The following is a 19,060-nucleotide window of genomic DNA, read 5'->3' as shown; positions in this document are numbered from 1 at the left end:
ATCGTAGTCGAACTGTACACTTGGAAGGGGTCCATTTGAACCATGTCACTTCAAGAACCTTTATTCCAACACTAGCTTGGGGACCCGGCGTTGCCCGGGTTATTAGAGAAAGTGAGTAATGGTGGTTCTGTATGCCAAGTTTGGTCTTTATTGGTCTTTGGATAACGGCTGCATTATTTTCAGGAAGTGAGTGAAGGTACTTGAAGTCCTATCATCCATGGGCCATCCTCCTACAAACAGCAGCAGGATATAGAGTGGGTCATGGGGGCTCTGTGTGCCAAGTTTGGTCTTTATCAGTCATTAGATGAGGGTGGCAGTGGTGTCAGTAAGTGAGTGAAGGTATTGCAAGTCCCATCATCCAAAGTCCATCCCCTTTCAAACTGCAGCAGGATGTAGAGTGGATCATGGGGGCTCTGTGTGCCAAGTGTGGTCTTGATTGGTCATTAGAAGAGGGTTGCAGCAATCTTTGGAAGGGAGTGGAGGTACTTGAAGTCCCATCATCCATGGTCTGTCCTCCTCCAAACTGCACCAGGATGTAGAGTGGGTCATTGGAGCTCCATGTGCCAAGTTTAGTCTTGATTAGTCATTGGCGAGGGTCTCAGTGGTCTCAGGAAGTGAGCAAAGGTACTGCAAGTCCCATCATCCATCTCCAAAATTTTCCAAATAACACCAGGACGTAAAGTGGGTCATGTGAGGTCTATGTGCCAAGTTTGGTCTTGATCCGTCATTGGATAAGGTTTGCAGAGGTCTCAGAATGTGAGTGAAGGTACTGGAAGTTCCATCATCCATGGTCCACCCTTCTCCAAAACTGCAGCAGGATGTAGAGTGGTCATGGGGGCTCTGTGTGCCAACTTTGGTCTTGATTGGTCATTAGATGAGTTTTGCAGCAGTCTTGGGGAGTGGAGGTACTTGAAGTCCCATCATCCATGGTCTGTCGTCCTCCAAACTGCTCCAGGATGTAGAGTGGGTCATTGAAGCTCCATGTGCCAAGTTTAGTCTTGATGAGTCATTGGTGAGGGTCTCAGTGGTCTCAGGAAGTGAGTGAAGTGACTGCAAGTCCCATCATCCATTGTCAAATTTTTCCAAACCGCACCAGGATGTAGAGTGAGTTATGCGGGCTCTCCTGATCCATCATTGTTGGCAGTTATAATGGTCTTAGGAAGGGAGTGCAGGTATTGCAAGTCCCATCGTCCATGGTGCATCCTCCTTCAAACTGCACCTGGATGTAGAGTGCGTCATGGAGACTCAGTGTGCCAAGTTTGGTATTTATTGGTTATTTGGATGAGGGTTACAGTGGTCTGAAGAATTGAGCAATGGTACTGCAAGTTCCATAATCCACGGTCCATCCCTGGCCAAACCACACCAGGACGTAAAGTGGGTCATGAGAGGTCTCTGTGTGAAGTGTGGTCCTGATCAGTCATTGGATAAGGTTAACAGCGGTCTCAGAATGTGAGTGGTAGTACTGCAAGTCCCATCATCCATGGTTCATAGTCCTCCAAACTGCAGTAGGATGTAGAGTGGGTGATGGGGGCTCTGTGTGCCTATTTTGGTCTGTATTGGTAGTGTTCTGACCCAGCCCCCGGCCTTTCCTTTCCTCTCTTTGTCATCTTGGAATGTTGGATTTGAGGCTGGCCAATCAGAGACCATATGCAAATTTCCTTCTGCCATGCCCCGTTTCTGCCATGAACCCTCTTCTCCACCAGGGGCTCCTCTTGAAGCTGGCCAATCAGAGACCATATGCAAATAGCATCACTGCGGCAGCCAATCCGAATGTTGGAACTTTCAGGCTGGCCAATCAAAACGCTGGCACATACACCGCCCTATGTCCTTCCTCTGTCCGATACAAACAAACACTCTTCTTTATTATATATATAGATGACGTTTTATTTCAAGCTTTCCCTGATACCATGGAAAGCACAAATCATCCTGTGCTACAAATTCACCATATTGAAAGAGATAGATGATAGGTAAAGGTAAAGTTTTCCCCTTGACATTAAATCTAGTCATGTCTGACTCTGGGGAATGGTCCTCATCTCCATTTCTATGCTGAAGTGCCAGCATTGTCCGTAGACACCTCCAAGGTCATGTGGTCAGCATGACTGCATGGAGCATTGTTACTTTTCTGCCAAAGTGGTACCTATTGATCTACTCACATTTGCATGTTTTTGAACTGCTAGTTTGGCAGAAGCTGGGGCTAACAGTGGAAGCTTACCCCACTCCCCTGATTCGAACTACTGACCTTTCAGTCAGCAAGTTCAGCAGCTCAGCGGTTTAAGCCACTGCGCTATCAGGGGCCCCTAATAGATGATAAACAATTCCAAAATAGTCTGTTCTTTAAAAAAACTTACCTTTTTTTCATTAACATGTCAGTTAATGAAAACTGTCATGTTTTTCTCCAGGTAATAAAGAAATCAACAGCTCATATCTTTTCTACTACGTTTATCAGAGTTTAATTTTCCCCAGACCTTACTCTGAGGAACCCTACATCCCATTAACCACAAGAATGCAATCCATTGTGTCACCCTAATGTGAGATTACTCAAAACAGTACTTCTGGAACCAAACATTTCACAACAGAATGGAATTGTGGTTATTTTTTCGGTCTCAGCAAAGTAATATTATCATTTGTTTAAAAAAACATGTTGAAAGGAAAAGAATTAATCACTGGGTTAATTTTAAGCACATGAGCAAATCTTGAGAACATCTTCATTTTTTTGCACTTTTCAAACTTTTGTAGAGCTTGTTTTCAAATGTTTTTTCTCAATCAAATGACTTGGGAATTGTTCAGGTTCCTTAGGCTGTGGTTTAATTGTTTTTTGGGGTAAGAATACTTAGGATTCTTCAACATATACGTTCTTTTTGCCTTGAGAATTAAGTTCAGTGTTGATGTATTGAGTTTTAAGTACATAACGGGCTGTTAGCTGGAAGGGATGTTGCTTGTGAAGAAGGGATGGATAAATCATTGTATTCCCAGTTTGTGTTAATTTCACTTGTAAGTTTGTTCTGCATACTTTAAAATTGATAGTATGCATTTATTACATATGATGATATACATTCTCTCCTTGACTCATGAATATGGCATGTAAACAAAAGGTTATTTATGACTGCCCTGAGTTTAAAATCCATATCCCTATCACATTCTTTTCCTTATGCTTCTCAGTTTTAATAAGAACATGCAGAATGTGCTGGAAAAAAAAAGAGATGAAGCAAAAGATAATGGACAGAAAGAGTTAGAAGAAGAAAAACCTTACTATTTTTAGTTTAACCCAGTTGCTTAAAACCATTTGTGATTTTTTAAATTGGCTGCACATACTGTTCTTTTTCTCTCTGTTTTTCACATGTGGTCAAGTGTTACTAAATTCCCTTTCATTTCAGGTGTGGAAATGCCCCACTAGATCACTTACCTCTGAACAGATTAACTACCATGCGGAAAAGATACAGGTAGGTATTTATCCTAGTTTGATATTGCTCTTTGTAGTCAGATCTGATATTTGAGAGAGAATAAGCAATTATTTTAGGACCTTTCACAGATTAGGCAATCATACAACTTCTGGAGCAGTGATAGCATCCTGGGCCATTTCACAAGTCTCCATTTATATATTATGGTTGCCCATAGGATCAGCTCAGAATCTAATAATAATAATAATAATAATAGGACCAAGGCAGTGACATCTCCAGCCCACTCCCTGTTTGGGTATCAGCCAGCACGTCAATGACTTAAATCAAGAAATAGTTTTCTAAGATCTATAGAGACATTTGCTGGAACACCTCAGCAAGCGAGAGTCCAAAAGTGGCAGGCTCAAATCCAGAACCTCAATCAATGGTTGATACCAAATGAGAGACTCCCTCCTGGGCACACAGAAAACTGGGCGACTTGGAAGGCGCTGAACAGACTGTGCTCTGGCACCACAAGATGCAGAGCCAACCTTAAGAAATGGAGCTACAAAGTGGAATCCACAACATGCGGGTGTGGAGAAGAGCAAACTACATACCACCTACTGCAGTGCAGTCTGAGCCCTGCCACATGCACAATGGAGGACCTTCTTGCAGCAACGCCAGAGGCACTCCAAGTAGCCAGCTACTGGTCAAAGGACATTTTATCAACTACAAAGCTTGCAAACTTTGTGGTTTGTTTGTTTGTTTGTTAAAAATGCAATAAAACTGTTTGGTTTGCTCCTGACACAATAAATAAATAAATAAATAAATGGAGCAGTGATAGCCTCCTGGGCCATTTCACAAGTCTCCATTTATATATTATGGTTGCCTGTAGGATCAGCTTAGAATCATAGAATAATAATAGAGTTGGAAGGTACCACATGGGTTATCTAGTCCAACCCCATGCTATGCAAACACTGTGTAACACTATTTTTGTTCTATCATAAAAACATGGAAAAAGTTTATTAAACTACAAAAACTTTGTTTTTGCGGGACATCCTGCAGCACAGTTTGCTATAGTTTTTCAATGAATATGCCATATAGTCTCAATCCATTCAGCATAGTTTGTGGCAGCCACAAAAATGTTTCTGGAGCATAACAACTACTGTACTTTTAAAGTAAGTACCACACCTAAACAGGAAATAACACTTTCAAACCAGGAACAGATATTTTTCAGTATGAAGGGAAAGGTGTTCATTCTGAGTCAGCAGTGTTTAGCTATTTGGGTTTTGGACTAGGATTGAAATCCCCGCTTGACCATGAAAACCTATTAAGTGACCTTAGGCAAGCCGCACTCTATCAGGCAGTGGGAAACCCCCGCTGAACAAATCTTAACAAGAAATCTTGTGATAAGTTCATTTGTCTTAGGGTAACAATGAATCAGAAATGACTTCGAAGGCACACAACAATCAGGATATCAAAAAGCCACCTTTTGGGCAACAATTTGCACTAAAGAATAGATGGAATACCCACTTTTCCAAGCTGTGGTTAACACTTGACATATAGAGGTGAATGGACTCTAAAACTGTGGCAAGGTGCAGACTGAAACTTAATTGAGCAACTGGATTAGCAAAAGAGTAGGACCATGGTGAACAAAGAAATTAGTTCTTGTTTTTACTTACTAAACCAGTTTGTCTTAGAGTTACCTGTGTGTGTCTGTTTTTTTGTATTTTCATATTACAAATTGGTTTAAAATTGTTTCAGTTCTCAGAACCAAAAGAAGAGGCGGAGAATAAATAATAAATTATTTATTATTAGTAATTACTTGGTCTGGCTTCTGATAATAATTAAGTACACTGCTTAGAACATGAACTACTTCCATTTGAAAAGTAAATTAAGAAGTAGCTGATTACATTTCTAAAGTCTGATACTGTGCATCATTTTATTCACACAGCAGCCAGCTAGATGCATATGGGAAGCAGAAAAACAAAACAATTTGCCAACAAAAGCTTATTATTACTCTTATATATAGAAACATAGTACCTACTGGGTAGGGGACAAATCAAAGCCTCCTGATTACTGACCATTAATCAGCTTGTATTTTATGAATTTATCTAAAAATAAGAATGAAAATAGCTATCAATGTTTATGGAAATTTATTTATTTATTTACGACATTTATATGCCGGCCTTCTCACCTCGAAGGGGACTCAGAGTGGCTTATAAGATATATATAAATACAATATATTAGATTATTAGCATAGTACAATATCAATATCATATATTACTATATTGTACTATACCATTATATTGTAATATTATTAGTAATATTGCATGTAATACAAAATATATAATTACAATATCATATTATTATGAGTATTGTATTACATTATAATATTATAAATAGTATATGTATATACAATATATTATATTTATTCCATTGAATGAAGTGAGAATTTCTTCTGGAATCACAAGTGTGGGATAGCATATTAAATGTTGTTTGGAACATATTATTTTTAATATGTTTTATTGCATTTATGTGTTTTAAATGTTTTATAATTTGATATGTTATATTTATTATTTGTTGTGTGATGCGGCATTGAATGTTGCCATAATCTGTAAGCTGCTCTGAGTCCCCTTTGGGGTTGAGAAGAGTGGGGTATAAATACAGTAAGTAAGTAAGTAAATAAATAAATACAATTTTTAGATTAAATATATATTTCTTCTTTGGGACAATTGGGATAAAAATACAATATTTTATCAAATGTTGTTTGTTTATATTACAATATTCAATTTTAGTATTTAAACTGATAATGTTAAAGATCATTCGCATCTTTACCATTTTTACTGCTGCAAGGTTAGAGCAATTTTTAAAACATTGTATGACTTGGATAGCCTTACCAGTTGTATATATATATATTTAAAATGCCTTATTTCTCCCTAGGAACGGCCTTGGGCCTGTGAAAGAAGGAGAAGCTCAGTACGCAGTGGTTCATTGTACTGGTTACATTAAGGCCTGGCCTCCAGCAGGGAAAATAGGCAAGGCATCATTTTATCTCTACTATGTGAATGTCTTTGGTCTTGTTGTTTTGGGTAGTTGCCATTATCCTGACCAGTAAACCAGTTCTGAACCTGAAGGGTGCAGGATGGTGAGATGAATTAATGCTCAAAGGCAGTCCTATTGCACAAGCTGTAGCTCTTGGATCCCATGCATTGTATATTCCACCTCCTGAGTAAGCTTTTCCTGTTTTGCAGAAAGACTACTGCGAATGACAGTTCATTTGTGGTATAATTGCACTCTTTTAGCAAAACATCCCAGTAACTCTGTATTGCAGATGAGAATATTTACATCTGGGAAAATGTGCAAAACAACAGGAGACAAAGAGAAGATCCTATCCAAGGTTGTTAAGGGATGGTTTGGCTGACCTATCCACTTGATGTACTGAGAGACTTCTCTTCTTTCTGACATCTCCTGCTGATTGGAATCAGAACATGAGTTCAGAACATGAGTTGCCTTGCTCTGTTGTAGTCTTGAGTGGAACTTAAGCGCAAACATTAAGGAATGATGGTGGTCTTTTTTGTTTTTTTTCTCCCAGATGCTGCCAATGCCAACAGTCCAATTACACTAAAATTGATTTAGATTTTCGTTTATGGATATACATATTTGATTAACCACTTTGTTGTTGACAGGTCTATAGTTCATTTACTATTTGCGTGCACTTGTGCACGTGACGTATCTTTTTCTGGAATTTCTGAAACAAACAAAATTAGCCTAATTGATTTCACATGGCAGCAACTGAGTGGTGATGCAGTTAGCCCAGAATTTCTTCCTTTGTAAATTCAACTGGTACTGGCAGGATTTTCCAGTTACTGTAAATAATAAAAAAAACCCACTTCATTTTCATGTTGCAAGAAAGAAGAAAATTTGAACACAGGCAGCAATCCTTAACATAGGTCAAGCTTTTTGTCTCTTTGGTCTTATGACCTGCCACTGGTCGTTAGGGTTATTTAAAAATAATTATTACGGTAATTTAATAACCGCAAGAAAATAAACTAAAAAAGAAGAAGAAAAAGGAAATGCAGAAAAAACAATATCCAGAATTCCAAAGAAGATAGTAACTACTTTTTCGTCTATCTCCCCTACACCTAAACATATTAAAATGGACTTCCTAGCCCACTAGCCAAATATATCAGTATAAAACTACTGAATTTAACTGAATTTAAGCTTCTGCTAAAAAATCTGATCACAGATTTAAACCCCACGAGGGTTGCTATTCCTTTTTTCATTATTACGCTTAAAATATAAGGGGCATGTTTAGATATTTCTTTGCAAAGGTGATTGTTATATTCAGTATGTCTCCAAGGTTAGAGCTTCATCCCTCCAGATCAATAGGTAAAGGTACTGAAGGAACATGAAAACCCCACTCAGATTTATATTTGATTTTTCTTGGATTGGTTTTTAACTGTCCTGGATAGAAAGATGCCAGTAATCTTGCAACTTCTGAATCCAGATGTACTGGGCACTGCAATTTAAGGGAGTTGTTGAGAAGCTGGAATGTGTCCAAAAGAAGACAACTTAAATGATCAATAGTCTGGGGAACAAACCCTATGAGGAGTGACTTAAGGAGCTGGGCATGTTTAGCTTGCAGAAGAGAAGGCGGAGAGGAGACATGATGATGGCCATCTATAAATATGCGAGGGGAAGTCATAGGGAGGAGGGAGCACGCTTGTTTTCTACTGCCTTGGAGACTAGGATGCAGAATAATGACTTCAAACTATAGGAAAGGAGATTCCACTGGAACATTAGGAAGAACTTCCTAACTGTGAGAGCTGTTCAGCAGTGGCATTTTCTGCCCTGGAGGGTGGTGGAGGCTCCTTCTTTGGAGGCTTTTAAACAGGGGCTGGATGGCCATCTGTCGGGGGTGCTTTGAATGTGATTTTCCTGCTTCTTGGCAGAATGGGGTTGGACTGGATGGCTCACAAGGTCTTTTCCAACTCTGTGATTGTAAATGCATCCTACTAACCCATTTATTTTCCTTGCTCAGTCCTGATATTCCTTACTTCTCTCAGTCTGTTCCTGCTTTGCGTGCACACACTTGCTGCTCCACTACATTTTTCATCAGCACTTTAATGCCGGGACAGAGCCAACTGTTGGTTGATGTTTTTGTTTGTTTATTTTTTCCCCATCTTTCTCCTAATATCTGATCCAAGGCACTCATAGGGCAATTTTAAACAAAATACATTTAAAACCATGGGTAATGCAAAAGTTTAAAAACTTAAACAAACAATCATATTTAAAACATAAATTTAAGACTGAAAAAGAAAGTTCAAACATAATGTCTGTATATGTCTATGACTTAAGTCACCTGTCAACGGCAATTCTAGGAATTTTACAGTGTTTTCTTAGGTAAGGAATACTCAGAGGTGGATTTGCTAGTTTCTTCCTCTGAAATATAGCTTGTAGTACTTGGTCTTTGTTGGTGGTCTCCCATCCAGTTACTAATAGGGTTTACCCTGCTTAGCTTCCAAGATCAGACAGGATTTGTGCCTTTTAGGGTGTTTAGGCTGGACTGAAATATAATAATAGTGATGAGAAAAATACAGGACATCCTCATGCAATTAATTCCTACCTCATCCCCCGGAGCCCCTCCCTGATATTTTACATTGCCCTATCTCCCAGTGTTTTAAAAATTTAATCCTTGAATTTGGCCCTGCCCATGGTGATCATTTTTAATGTCGTAATGTTTTGATTTTATATTGTTGTGTCGTTTATATACATTGGTTTTGTATTTTAGGTTATTTTATTTTTTGATTTTCTGTTGTGTTTTTGTCTTATATTGTATATATTGTATTGGTGGGTGTGGCCTCATGTAAGCCACCCCAAGTCCCCTTGGGGAGATGGCGGCAGGATATAAATAATAATAATAATAATAATAATTATTATTATTATTATTATTATTATGAACAGATCTTCAGCAAGCCAGTTAACAGTGAAAGGCTTAGAGAGGACAATGAAGTCTTTGCTTTCCAGCAAAAAGAGAGCACAGAAAGAGCCAACTTTGCCTTAGAAAGGATGGAATTAAATAACTTGGGATCATCTGCTGAGAAGCCTTTCTGCCATGTCCTCACCAAACATGCCTGCCCTACCTCCCCTTTTCCAGTTCTGGGACCCATGGAGGAAGAACCACTGATGGAAAGGGAAGCCCACCCAAAATTACTGTGCTGAGAAACTCCTCCATCGTGGAACTAACCCTTTAGACCAGGTTTCAACTAGTGCCCTTTCATGATTGGCATTCATTGGTGTCCAGATCCACCCAGCAATATTCTATCCTCTCATAATTTTACCCCTCTCTTCCCTGATGCTCTTTTTCTTTCCTGCCTGCCAAACATTCCTTAAAGTCCTATGCTATTTATTTATGTAGTACCAAACAGATGTGTCCAAACTAAATGAAACCAGACCTCTTTGTCTTAGGTTCATCCAGCTACAAAGTTCAGCAATTCCCCAGCAGTTTTCATAAGAATTTGGGGAAACAAAAAAAGAAAGGCAAAATTGTACTTTGCAGGATAGGTTTTGGTTTGGTTTGGTGTTTTAGCTTTTCCACCGAATGTCTTGCCTTCATCCTGAGCTCAGAGTCACAAGGAGTCTTGTTCTCGTGAGCAAACAGATGACCTCATTTCACAGCCCTTCACCTCTTTTTGTCTGGAGGTCATTATGAAGAAGGATTCTTTCCTTCTAGTCTATCCTTTTGGAGAAAAGGTTGGCAGCCTTGAAGCCTGACTCCATGAGCGGAGTGTTAAAGTGACAACTCTTTCCAGGCCTGCCTCATGATTACTTTAGCCTCCATATTTTTTGTTAAAGGAGGCTCACAAATGTTTCAAGTTTGTCTTGAGCATTTGGAGGTCATGTTGTGAACATGTTGCCTCACTGTGGCACATTCATACTTAACTGTGGCACAGCTGGCTGGGAGTCAGTTGCATTAAGATCACTACTGACCAAAAGGTCATGAGTTCAAGGCCAGCCCGGGTCGGAGTGAGTGTCCGACCAATTTGTGTAGCTTGCTGTCGACCTTTGCAGCCCGAGAGACAGTTGCATCTGTCAAGTAGGAAATTTAGGTACCACCTATGCAGGGAGGCTAATTTAACTAAGTTATGTTGCCATAAAAATCTCCAGCAAGACTGCAAAGAATGAGGAAGTACTTCATGTGTCACAAATAGACAGTGAAGCGACAGCTCCCCTGGTGGTCAGAATACCATCATGAAAAGTTGGAATGTTAAATTGCCTCTGTGTCTGTCTATATATGTTGTGTGTCTATGGCATTGAATGTTTGCCATGTATATGTACATTGTAATCCGCCCTGAGTCCCCTGCTGGGTGAGAAGGGCGGAATATAAATACGGTAAATAAATAATAAGACCTCAATAAATAATTGTATTTATTTGTTTATTTGTGACATTTATATGCTGATCTTCTCACCCTGAAGGGGACTCAGAGTGGCTTTATATCTATCTATCTAACTATCTGTCTGTCTATCTATCTATCTATCTATACACACACACACAATATATTATATTATTAGCATGGTACAATATCAGTATTAAATATTACTACTTAATTAAATATTGCTTGAAAACAAATCAAATAATAATAATACTTTATTTATATTCCACTCTATCTCTCCGAGGGGACTCAGAGCATACACAGATAGGCAAACATTCAATGCCTTTTAATACAGTGGAATAACAATGACATACAAATGCACAGAACAGAGGTAAAGGCTTCCCCTTTCATCTCCGGCTTTCTGGACGTGGTGCTCATGGGGAGGTGCTCTTGTTCCATTTCCAAGCCTAGGAGTCTGTTGTTTGTAGACACCTCCTGGTCGTGTTTGCTGGCATGGCTGCCTGGGCGCCGTTATTACCTTGCCGCTGCAGTGGTACCTATTGATCTACTCACATTTGTATGCTAGGACTAACAGTGGGAGTTCACACCGATTCAACATTTCAGCAGTTTAACCCGTTGTCAGTGCAGCCCCAAGCAATATATAATATTAGAAAAGAGGATAAACTGTTTCAAGTTCAGCTCCACTGGCTTCTTCAGTAGGGAAAAGATACTTAAAAATTACAAGGGAGATGTCACACTTGTACATTTTGTATCAAACATTGTTTCTGTTGTGATTAAGTTGGTCTACTGCAGAGCTTTTCAAACTGTGGTTTGCACGTTATTGGGTCAGCTGCAGTGTGTCGGTGTGTCACACAAACATAATGAGAAATCTCTAAGTCTAGGTGAAATGAGCAATAAATCATATATTTTAAAAAATATAAAAGGATTTCATGAGATATGTTGTGTCCCTGTACATTAATGTAGGAGTCTGTATCTTTTATATGGAGTTAGTTTAATCCAGGTATGGGCAAACTTTGGCCCTTCAGGTGTTTTGGACTTCAACTCCTACAATTCCTAACAGCCGGTAGGCTGTTAGGGATTGTGGGAGTTGAAGTCCAAAACACCTGGAGGGCCAAAGTTTGCCCATACCTGGATTAAACTCTGGTTTGCTATTAAAACTACATTACTATGTCGTGAAATGATGCATGCCTGAAAAAGTGTGTCATGAACATGGAATGTTTGGAAAAGCTGTGGTCTGGTGGGACTGAGACAAAAGGCTCACTTACAGATAAGGCACATTAAGGTTTATTATGTCAGTGTTGTTGCAATAAGAGTAAGGGACACCCTGTTTGAAACAAGTTCTGTGCTCAAACTTTTGATCACGTGCTTGTTTGTTTGCAGCCTCTATTGTGCATCTTACAGCATATAAATCATTGCCTGCATTAACCCAACCAAGGAAGTAGACACATAAAATACTGTCTTTCCACTCCTTGGCATTTTCATTCTAAATTCAATTTAAAGAAATATTTGTGTGTCTCCCCCACCCCTCAGACTTCTCTGTTTCAATTAGGAGATCTCCTATTTCTATGAAGGAAGTTCATTTTTATCCAGTCCATATGATTTTTCCCCTAATCAGTTTGGTTCATCACATAACAATTGGTGGAAAGTATTTGGTTGAGAGAGACACTGTTGTGTGTGTGTGCGTTCAAGAATTTTTATAACAGTTAAATCAAAGGCGGGATAAGTGTTCTGGGAACTACCCCAGTGCATGTCTTAGAGAGATAAAACTAACAATAAAATCCATATTTCTTTCTCAGTGTTCTTTTCGATTTCATGCCTTTTGTTTTGTCACAACCACCCTGATTCCAGTTGTTGTAACTGCTTAAATACAGATTGTAGGTAACCTAGGTTAGGAAACTTAACTTTTCCAGATCACAGTTCTTTGAACTCCTTAGTTAGAATGGCATTTGGGTTGTCAACACAAAATTAACCTCCTTAAACTCTCAAGAACAAGTCCATAAGATTTATATGTTTTCAACATGGATTGGAGCTGTGGTGGGTAAACCCATTGTGCCAGCTGAACTGCTGATCTGAAGATGGGTGGTTCGAATCCGCGAGATGAGGTGAGCTCCCATCTGTCAGCTCCAGCTTCCCATGTGGGGACATAAGAGAAGCCTCCCACAGGATGGTAAAACATCCGGGCATCCCCTGGGCAACATCTCTGCAGACAGCCAATTCTCTCACATCAGAAGCAACTTGAAGTTTCTCAAGTTGCTCCTGGCATGATCATACGAAACGTTGTTTGATGGAAATTGTAGTCCAAACCAATATCTTAATGATAGGATATATGTTTAGATTGCATTCCTATCTAATTATCTGGAGAATGGTTGGAAATGGCTTTGGAGGAAAATTGTCATTTTTAATGCTTGTCTGCAAACACTACCCTACATATTTTCCAACAAAAACTAGTACAATGGGGTTTTGACAAATGTTCTGACCCCCTTCCAGCACTCCAAAAAATGTTTCCAGTTACAGCCTACAATCCCATGCACATATTTCTGGAACATATCCCTTTGAATTGAGAGTGGAAAAGTACAGTCCTTAGGCTACACACAGCGCCCCAAGAACCCCCATGCTCCTCTGCAGTGGGAAAAAAATGCAAGAAGGATTTCCCCTATTATCAGAGACCATTCTGTGTGGTAGGCTTTGTATGTTTGTTGGGTTTGGGGGCGGGTGGCTTGCAAGCTCAACATAAAACCTCTTCCCTCCAGAACTCTTGAAAAATCAAAATAATATAATAGTGGTTATGGGGGGAAGGGTGGATTTAGCCCAGCAAACTATGAGTCCTGGAAGTAAAAAAAAAAAAGTCCCCATGAGTAACTAAGTTGTCCAGGCTTTCTTCTATGGGTCTACATGGTATAATTGGGTTGGAGTAATTGACTCCTGTGGTCTCATCCAATTTGATGATTCTATGTTTCTGGAACATTAACACAATAATTAATGTTCCAGAAGCTATCTCCACTTTTCACTCTGGCTGTGAGGCTGAGAGATAATGGGCTCTTCTAAATCTCTGTGGAAGAGGTATTATTATAATGTTTATGTTTATTTATAATTTGCATTTTCTCTTCATAAAGGAGACTTAAAGTGGCTTAAATTAAAAGCATTTCAGTACAATTTAAAATCTGCAAATATACAAACATCATAAATTTATATAAAATATTAATGATACTAAAATTTACAGTTAAAATCTATAAAAACTGATTAAATTTGAACACAGGGCTTTTTTGTTTACTGCTCAGCAACTGTAGAACACTCATTTTTTCTTCTACTCATATATATATGTTTTGTTTTGTTTTTGCTTGTCAGAGGATGAGGCAAGTGAAAATGCCTCATCCTTAAGGTTTTGTAGTTTTCAAAGAGGGAAGGGAAGAATTTCAGGGGACTGTAAGCTTGAATAGAAGCAAATGAACTTATCATCTTTATTTTCTCTGGCCTCCAACTGAAATGTTGCATTTCCTTCACTTATGAATGCATAAAATAATTCACAGTAGTATTTATTTCATATCACATTATAGTTTCAAAAATGTGCTTACTCTCATCCATACATTGAAATTACAGTAATTGTTTACAACCCGACGCTAGATCACGTGTGATCACAGTTCTGCTGTGTGCAAACTGAAATGTAATTAAAAGACATGTCAGTGTTGAACAACCTGCCTCTACATTCTGATAATGGGTCCATGGTTTTCACCTGATTGGCAAAGGGCTCCATGGAACCAAAAAGGTTAAGAAACCCTAGTTTAAAACTATAGTCACCAGCAAACTGACCCATACAGGTGAAAAGGTTCTCCTTCCAGAAACATATACAGAGAAACAAATTACACAAAGGAAAAAAAAAAGCATCCCCCACAAAAAAACAATACAATGAAAATAGTTTTCTTTGTGTAAGTATAAGATACTAAACTACAACAACAAATGGAACTCAGTCTAAAATAATTAGTATAGGATTTGTTTCCTGACTACACACATGTGCAACACACCTCTTGTCTATTTATTATTTATTTATTTCACAGTTTTCTATACCGAGCTTCTCAACCTCATTGAGGGACTCAGCCCGGTTTCCAGCCATAAAAAACATATACACTCATTAAAATATCATATATCACAATTACAAAAACAACTTTAAAAACACTATATATAGGGTTAACATCCTTTGTCTAAATAGGGTTAACATCCTTTGACTTAAATTTCTGGGGAAATTTAGTTTACTTTTTATTTAAATTGACTAGTCTGCCAAAATATGTTTTTCAATGTTGCATCATGGAGATGTGACATAAATCCAAGATGCTCTGGGGAAATGGGCTTTTAAAAACCTTAACATCACTCAAGTATTTATAGAAAATTTATGTCCCAAAACTTTAGGAAATTGGATTACTTAAAGACTTAGAAGAGCAGTAAGCAAATGTACCAAACAACTGATGTTTGTGTAACCTCAAGGCACCAAAAATAGTATCCTGACATGCCTGTGTATTGTTTTCATGTTTATGACATTAAATCCCAGTAGAATGTTGAAACACATGAAGCATAATGAAACACCCACATATTTTTTAGTCTGCTATTTCCTTTCAGTATGACAAAATATGTTGCTGATTTGATTTTGTGTATATTTTGTGTATAAATAGAAACTTTAGAGTACTTATTTTTACAGTTGAAAGCAGTGAAGCAAGACCACTGTGGGGATACTCCTAAGACTTGGGTGGGCAGCAACCCAAGAACTCCACATTGTGTATAACACTCTGCAGACCACGGAGGAGTGTTTCCTATATGCCATCGACTTTCAAAAAAGATATATTTTGTTCAAAGTACCTCATTCTTGGGGGAGATGGCAAATTTGCTGCGTTTTTGACTTTCCATATCCACCCACTCCCCTCAGGAGAGTCTTTGAAAAGTAGGAAGTGACTCAGAAGTCACTTCTGGTTTTAAACAAAGTCCTCCCTTGGACATAAAAGAACCAAGACATCCCTCAAAACTTGGCAAATGGACCCTCACATGCCTACTATTAGTACTGGAAAGTATGTGGAGGGATCCACAGGCAAAAGGAGAAGCAGGTCTTCGTGCTGTATTATTGATGTTTGTATTCCATTCCTTTAAAAGATATCAGGATTGTATTGTCAAAGGCTTTCATGGCTGGAATCACTCAGTTCTTGTGGGTTTTTTCGGGCTATATGGCCATGTTCTAGAGGCATTTCTCCTGACGTTTCGTCTGCATCTATGGCAAGCATCCTCACAGGTGAGGACCTCACGCACAAACAAAGCATTTCTGACAGGTGGCCATCCTGCCTCTCTTTAAAAAAAAAAACCCAGAGAAGAAGATTCACTTTACTAGAGATTTAAGATTGTCTGCACACCATACCTATCTCCTAAAACCTATCCATTTCACCTGTCATGCCCAGCATTTTAAATTTTTTAATTATTACATTGGCCCGGCGTTAGTTTTAAATGTGTCATGGTGTTATTGTCTAATGTTAATTGTTATTGTTTTAATGCTTATTGCCTCTTTTATGAGTTTATTTATTGTTGTATTTCTTATGCTGTTGTTTTTTTGATGTGTTGGGCCTTGGCCAACCGCACCGAGTCCTTCGGGAGATGTTAGCGGGGTATAAATAAATGTTTATTTTTATTATTATTAAGATTCCACTATGCTCCAAGGCAGCACATTCTACTATTTAATAGTTCCCACCATCAGGAAGTTTTTACCAAGGTTAAGGTAGAATCTCTTTTCCTGCAGTTTGACTTCAATGTTCTTTTTCTACGTGTGCATCTACACTGTAGAATTAATACAGTTTGAGTAGTGTTATTTCGAGTCTTCCTGAGGTGCAGCCCTTCTTTAGCATCTACATGGCTTACATTTCACTCACTTCCAGTATCTTCTTGTCCCAGTTTAGTCCTGTATCCTTCACTGCCAAAATTGTCAAGAATACCACTTGTGCCTCGGGTGCCTTCAGCTTCCTGACCAAAGCTTCATATTCAGAGTTGAACTGCTCAAAGGTGTTTTTGACTGAATTGTTGGTACATACGTGAATACAGAGAGACATGAGATCATTTATAGAATCATTGAATCATTGAATCATAGAATCAAATCCACGAGCAAAAGGAGAAGAGTTGGAAGAGATATGTATATAAAATACATATCAAAATACACAAAACAAAAACAAGGCATACAGTGGGGATGGATGGAATACAAAGGATACATATCAGCTGTATCTGTGTGTATATATGTATATATAATTTTAATTGTTGGGTTGTCTTTAGGAATGGCTCTGCCAGAAGAAGATGCTGAGGTGGGGCAAGGCAGCAAGTATTGTCTGGTGGCAATAGGAAGGCTGCAGGTAAAGACATTTTATACTTCTAAATACCTTCAGTAAATTATTGTGTGAATTGTTGATTTTCACTTAAAATCTCAGCATTAATTAGAAGTAGTAGTAATTTTATTGATTAGCCCTTAGGCCATATCACAATACCAAACCAAACAACAAGGCTTGATAAGACTTGATTGCACTCTATGTAGAAAGTTAAAATAAGACACTTATAACAATACAGTAAATAAATATGATAAGATATGGTAAAACTGAGTATATACATAACATTTCCTTTAATTAGAGAAATAGGTATCAGCAACTGATTAAAGGACCTCCTTCTGCCCCAGCTGCCATTGCCCAGGTCTCAGAGGGAGAGAGGAACCAATACTGCTGAACTTCATGTCATCCTCCCCTTTTCCTAGTGTGTGATGTTGTATTAAAATTGTCAACATGAAGGCAGGGAACTGTCAAATTAATAATTTGTAAGAGGTTCTGAGGCTGAAAACCAGGGTATAAAATCACCAGTCAAACATCCAGTGCAAACCCAGTACAGACTGGCTAATATTGTGGTGTTAAACCCTTTGGGGAGGGGGATACACATTGCATAGTCATATATTTACCAGTGATTATAAAATGTTGGGAGCTTCAACCAGTTATATCTGTTCGGGTCTGGGGATGTCTGTTTATTGGATGTTGTTGTTGTTATGAACCTTCAGGTTGTTTCTGACGAAAGTAAACCCATCACAAGTTTTTTACAGGAAGATTTGTTTAGAGAAAGTTTTCCATAGCCTTCCTTTGATGCCAAGAGTGAGTGTGACTTGCCCAGGATCACGCAGTGGGTTTTCCTGGCAGATAGGGATTTGAAATTTGGACTTCCAGAGTCCTAGTCCAACACAAACATTGCACTACTCTTTATTCTAACTCAAGCCTAACTTTCAGGGAAAAGGCAGTGAAGAAAAAGGAATACTGTGCATTAGTTTCCAGGTTTTCACATCACAGCTGTACCTGGAAGAGTCAAGAATTGAAGCCATAGATGCTCTTTAACTGAATCAAGGTCTTCCCACTCTGGAGAAGTAGCAGCGTTGGGAATTGTTGGTTAACAACTATTTTTTTTCTATGTCAGGAGCGACTTTAGAAACTGCAAGTTTAGTTATTTATTTTATTTATTTACAGCTTTTATATTCCGCCCTTCTCACCCCGCAGGGGACTCAAGGCGGATCACAGTGTACACATATATGGCAAACATTCAATGCCAATTTTGACATACAAACATATACAGACATACACAGAGGCTATTTAACTTTTTCTGGCCGCCAGGGGAGCTGTCACTTTCATCGTCCATCTGCGACACTGATGAAGCACTTCCGCATTCCCTGCATGCTTCCCCGCTGGATTTCTTCTTTATGGCCTCATAAATCAGTTAATTTAGCCTCCCCACACTTTAAGGTGGTACCTTATTTTCCTACTTGACAGATGCAACTGTCTTTCGGGTTGCAAAGGTCGACAACAGGCTACACACAATTGGTTGGAAACCCACTCCAACCCGGACTGGCTTCAAAGTCATGACCTTTTTGGTCAGAGTGATCTTAATGCAGCTGACACTCAGCCAGCTGCGCCACAATCCCGGTGTTGCTTCTGCTTCTGGTGTGAGAGAATTGGCCATCTGCAAGGATGCTGCCCAGATGTTTTTGGTGTTTTACCATCCTTTTGGGAAGCTTCTCTCATGTTCCTACATGGGGAGCTAGAGCTGACAAAGGGAGCTCATCTGTGCTCTCCCCGGATTCGAACCATCGACCTGTCGGTCTTCAGTCCTGTTGGCACAAGAGTTTAACTCATTGCGTCACTGGGGTTAACAACCGGGTGAACTACTATCACATCAGATCCCACATCACTGGGTAAAGAGGGCAATCTACAGAAATAGAGCAGGTTGCCTTTTTCAGGCCTTCCTTCC

General features: G+C 39.0%; 1 protein-coding gene across 1 annotated transcript in view; it reads left to right on the top strand.

Moving 5' to 3' along the window:
* Nucleotides 1-19,060, top strand: part of ARNT2 (aryl hydrocarbon receptor nuclear translocator 2) — an 81,617-nt gene that overhangs the window by 33,012 nt on the left and 29,545 nt on the right. The window contains exons 7-9 of the mRNA XM_060755198.2: nt 3,375-3,440; nt 6,318-6,412; nt 17,063-17,139. Coding sequence (XP_060611181.1) covers nt 3,375-3,440; nt 6,318-6,412; nt 17,063-17,139 — 238 coding nt within the window. The remainder of the gene's footprint in view (nt 1-3,374; nt 3,441-6,317; nt 6,413-17,062; nt 17,140-19,060) is intronic.

This window comes from Anolis sagrei, chromosome 9, assembly GCF_037176765.1.
Source record: "Anolis sagrei isolate rAnoSag1 chromosome 9, rAnoSag1.mat, whole genome shotgun sequence".
Classification (NCBI taxonomy): domain Eukaryota; kingdom Metazoa; phylum Chordata; class Lepidosauria; order Squamata; family Dactyloidae; genus Anolis; species Anolis sagrei.
The sequence above is the reverse complement of the archived record's forward strand: the minus strand, read 5'-3'. Positions and strand labels throughout refer to the sequence as shown.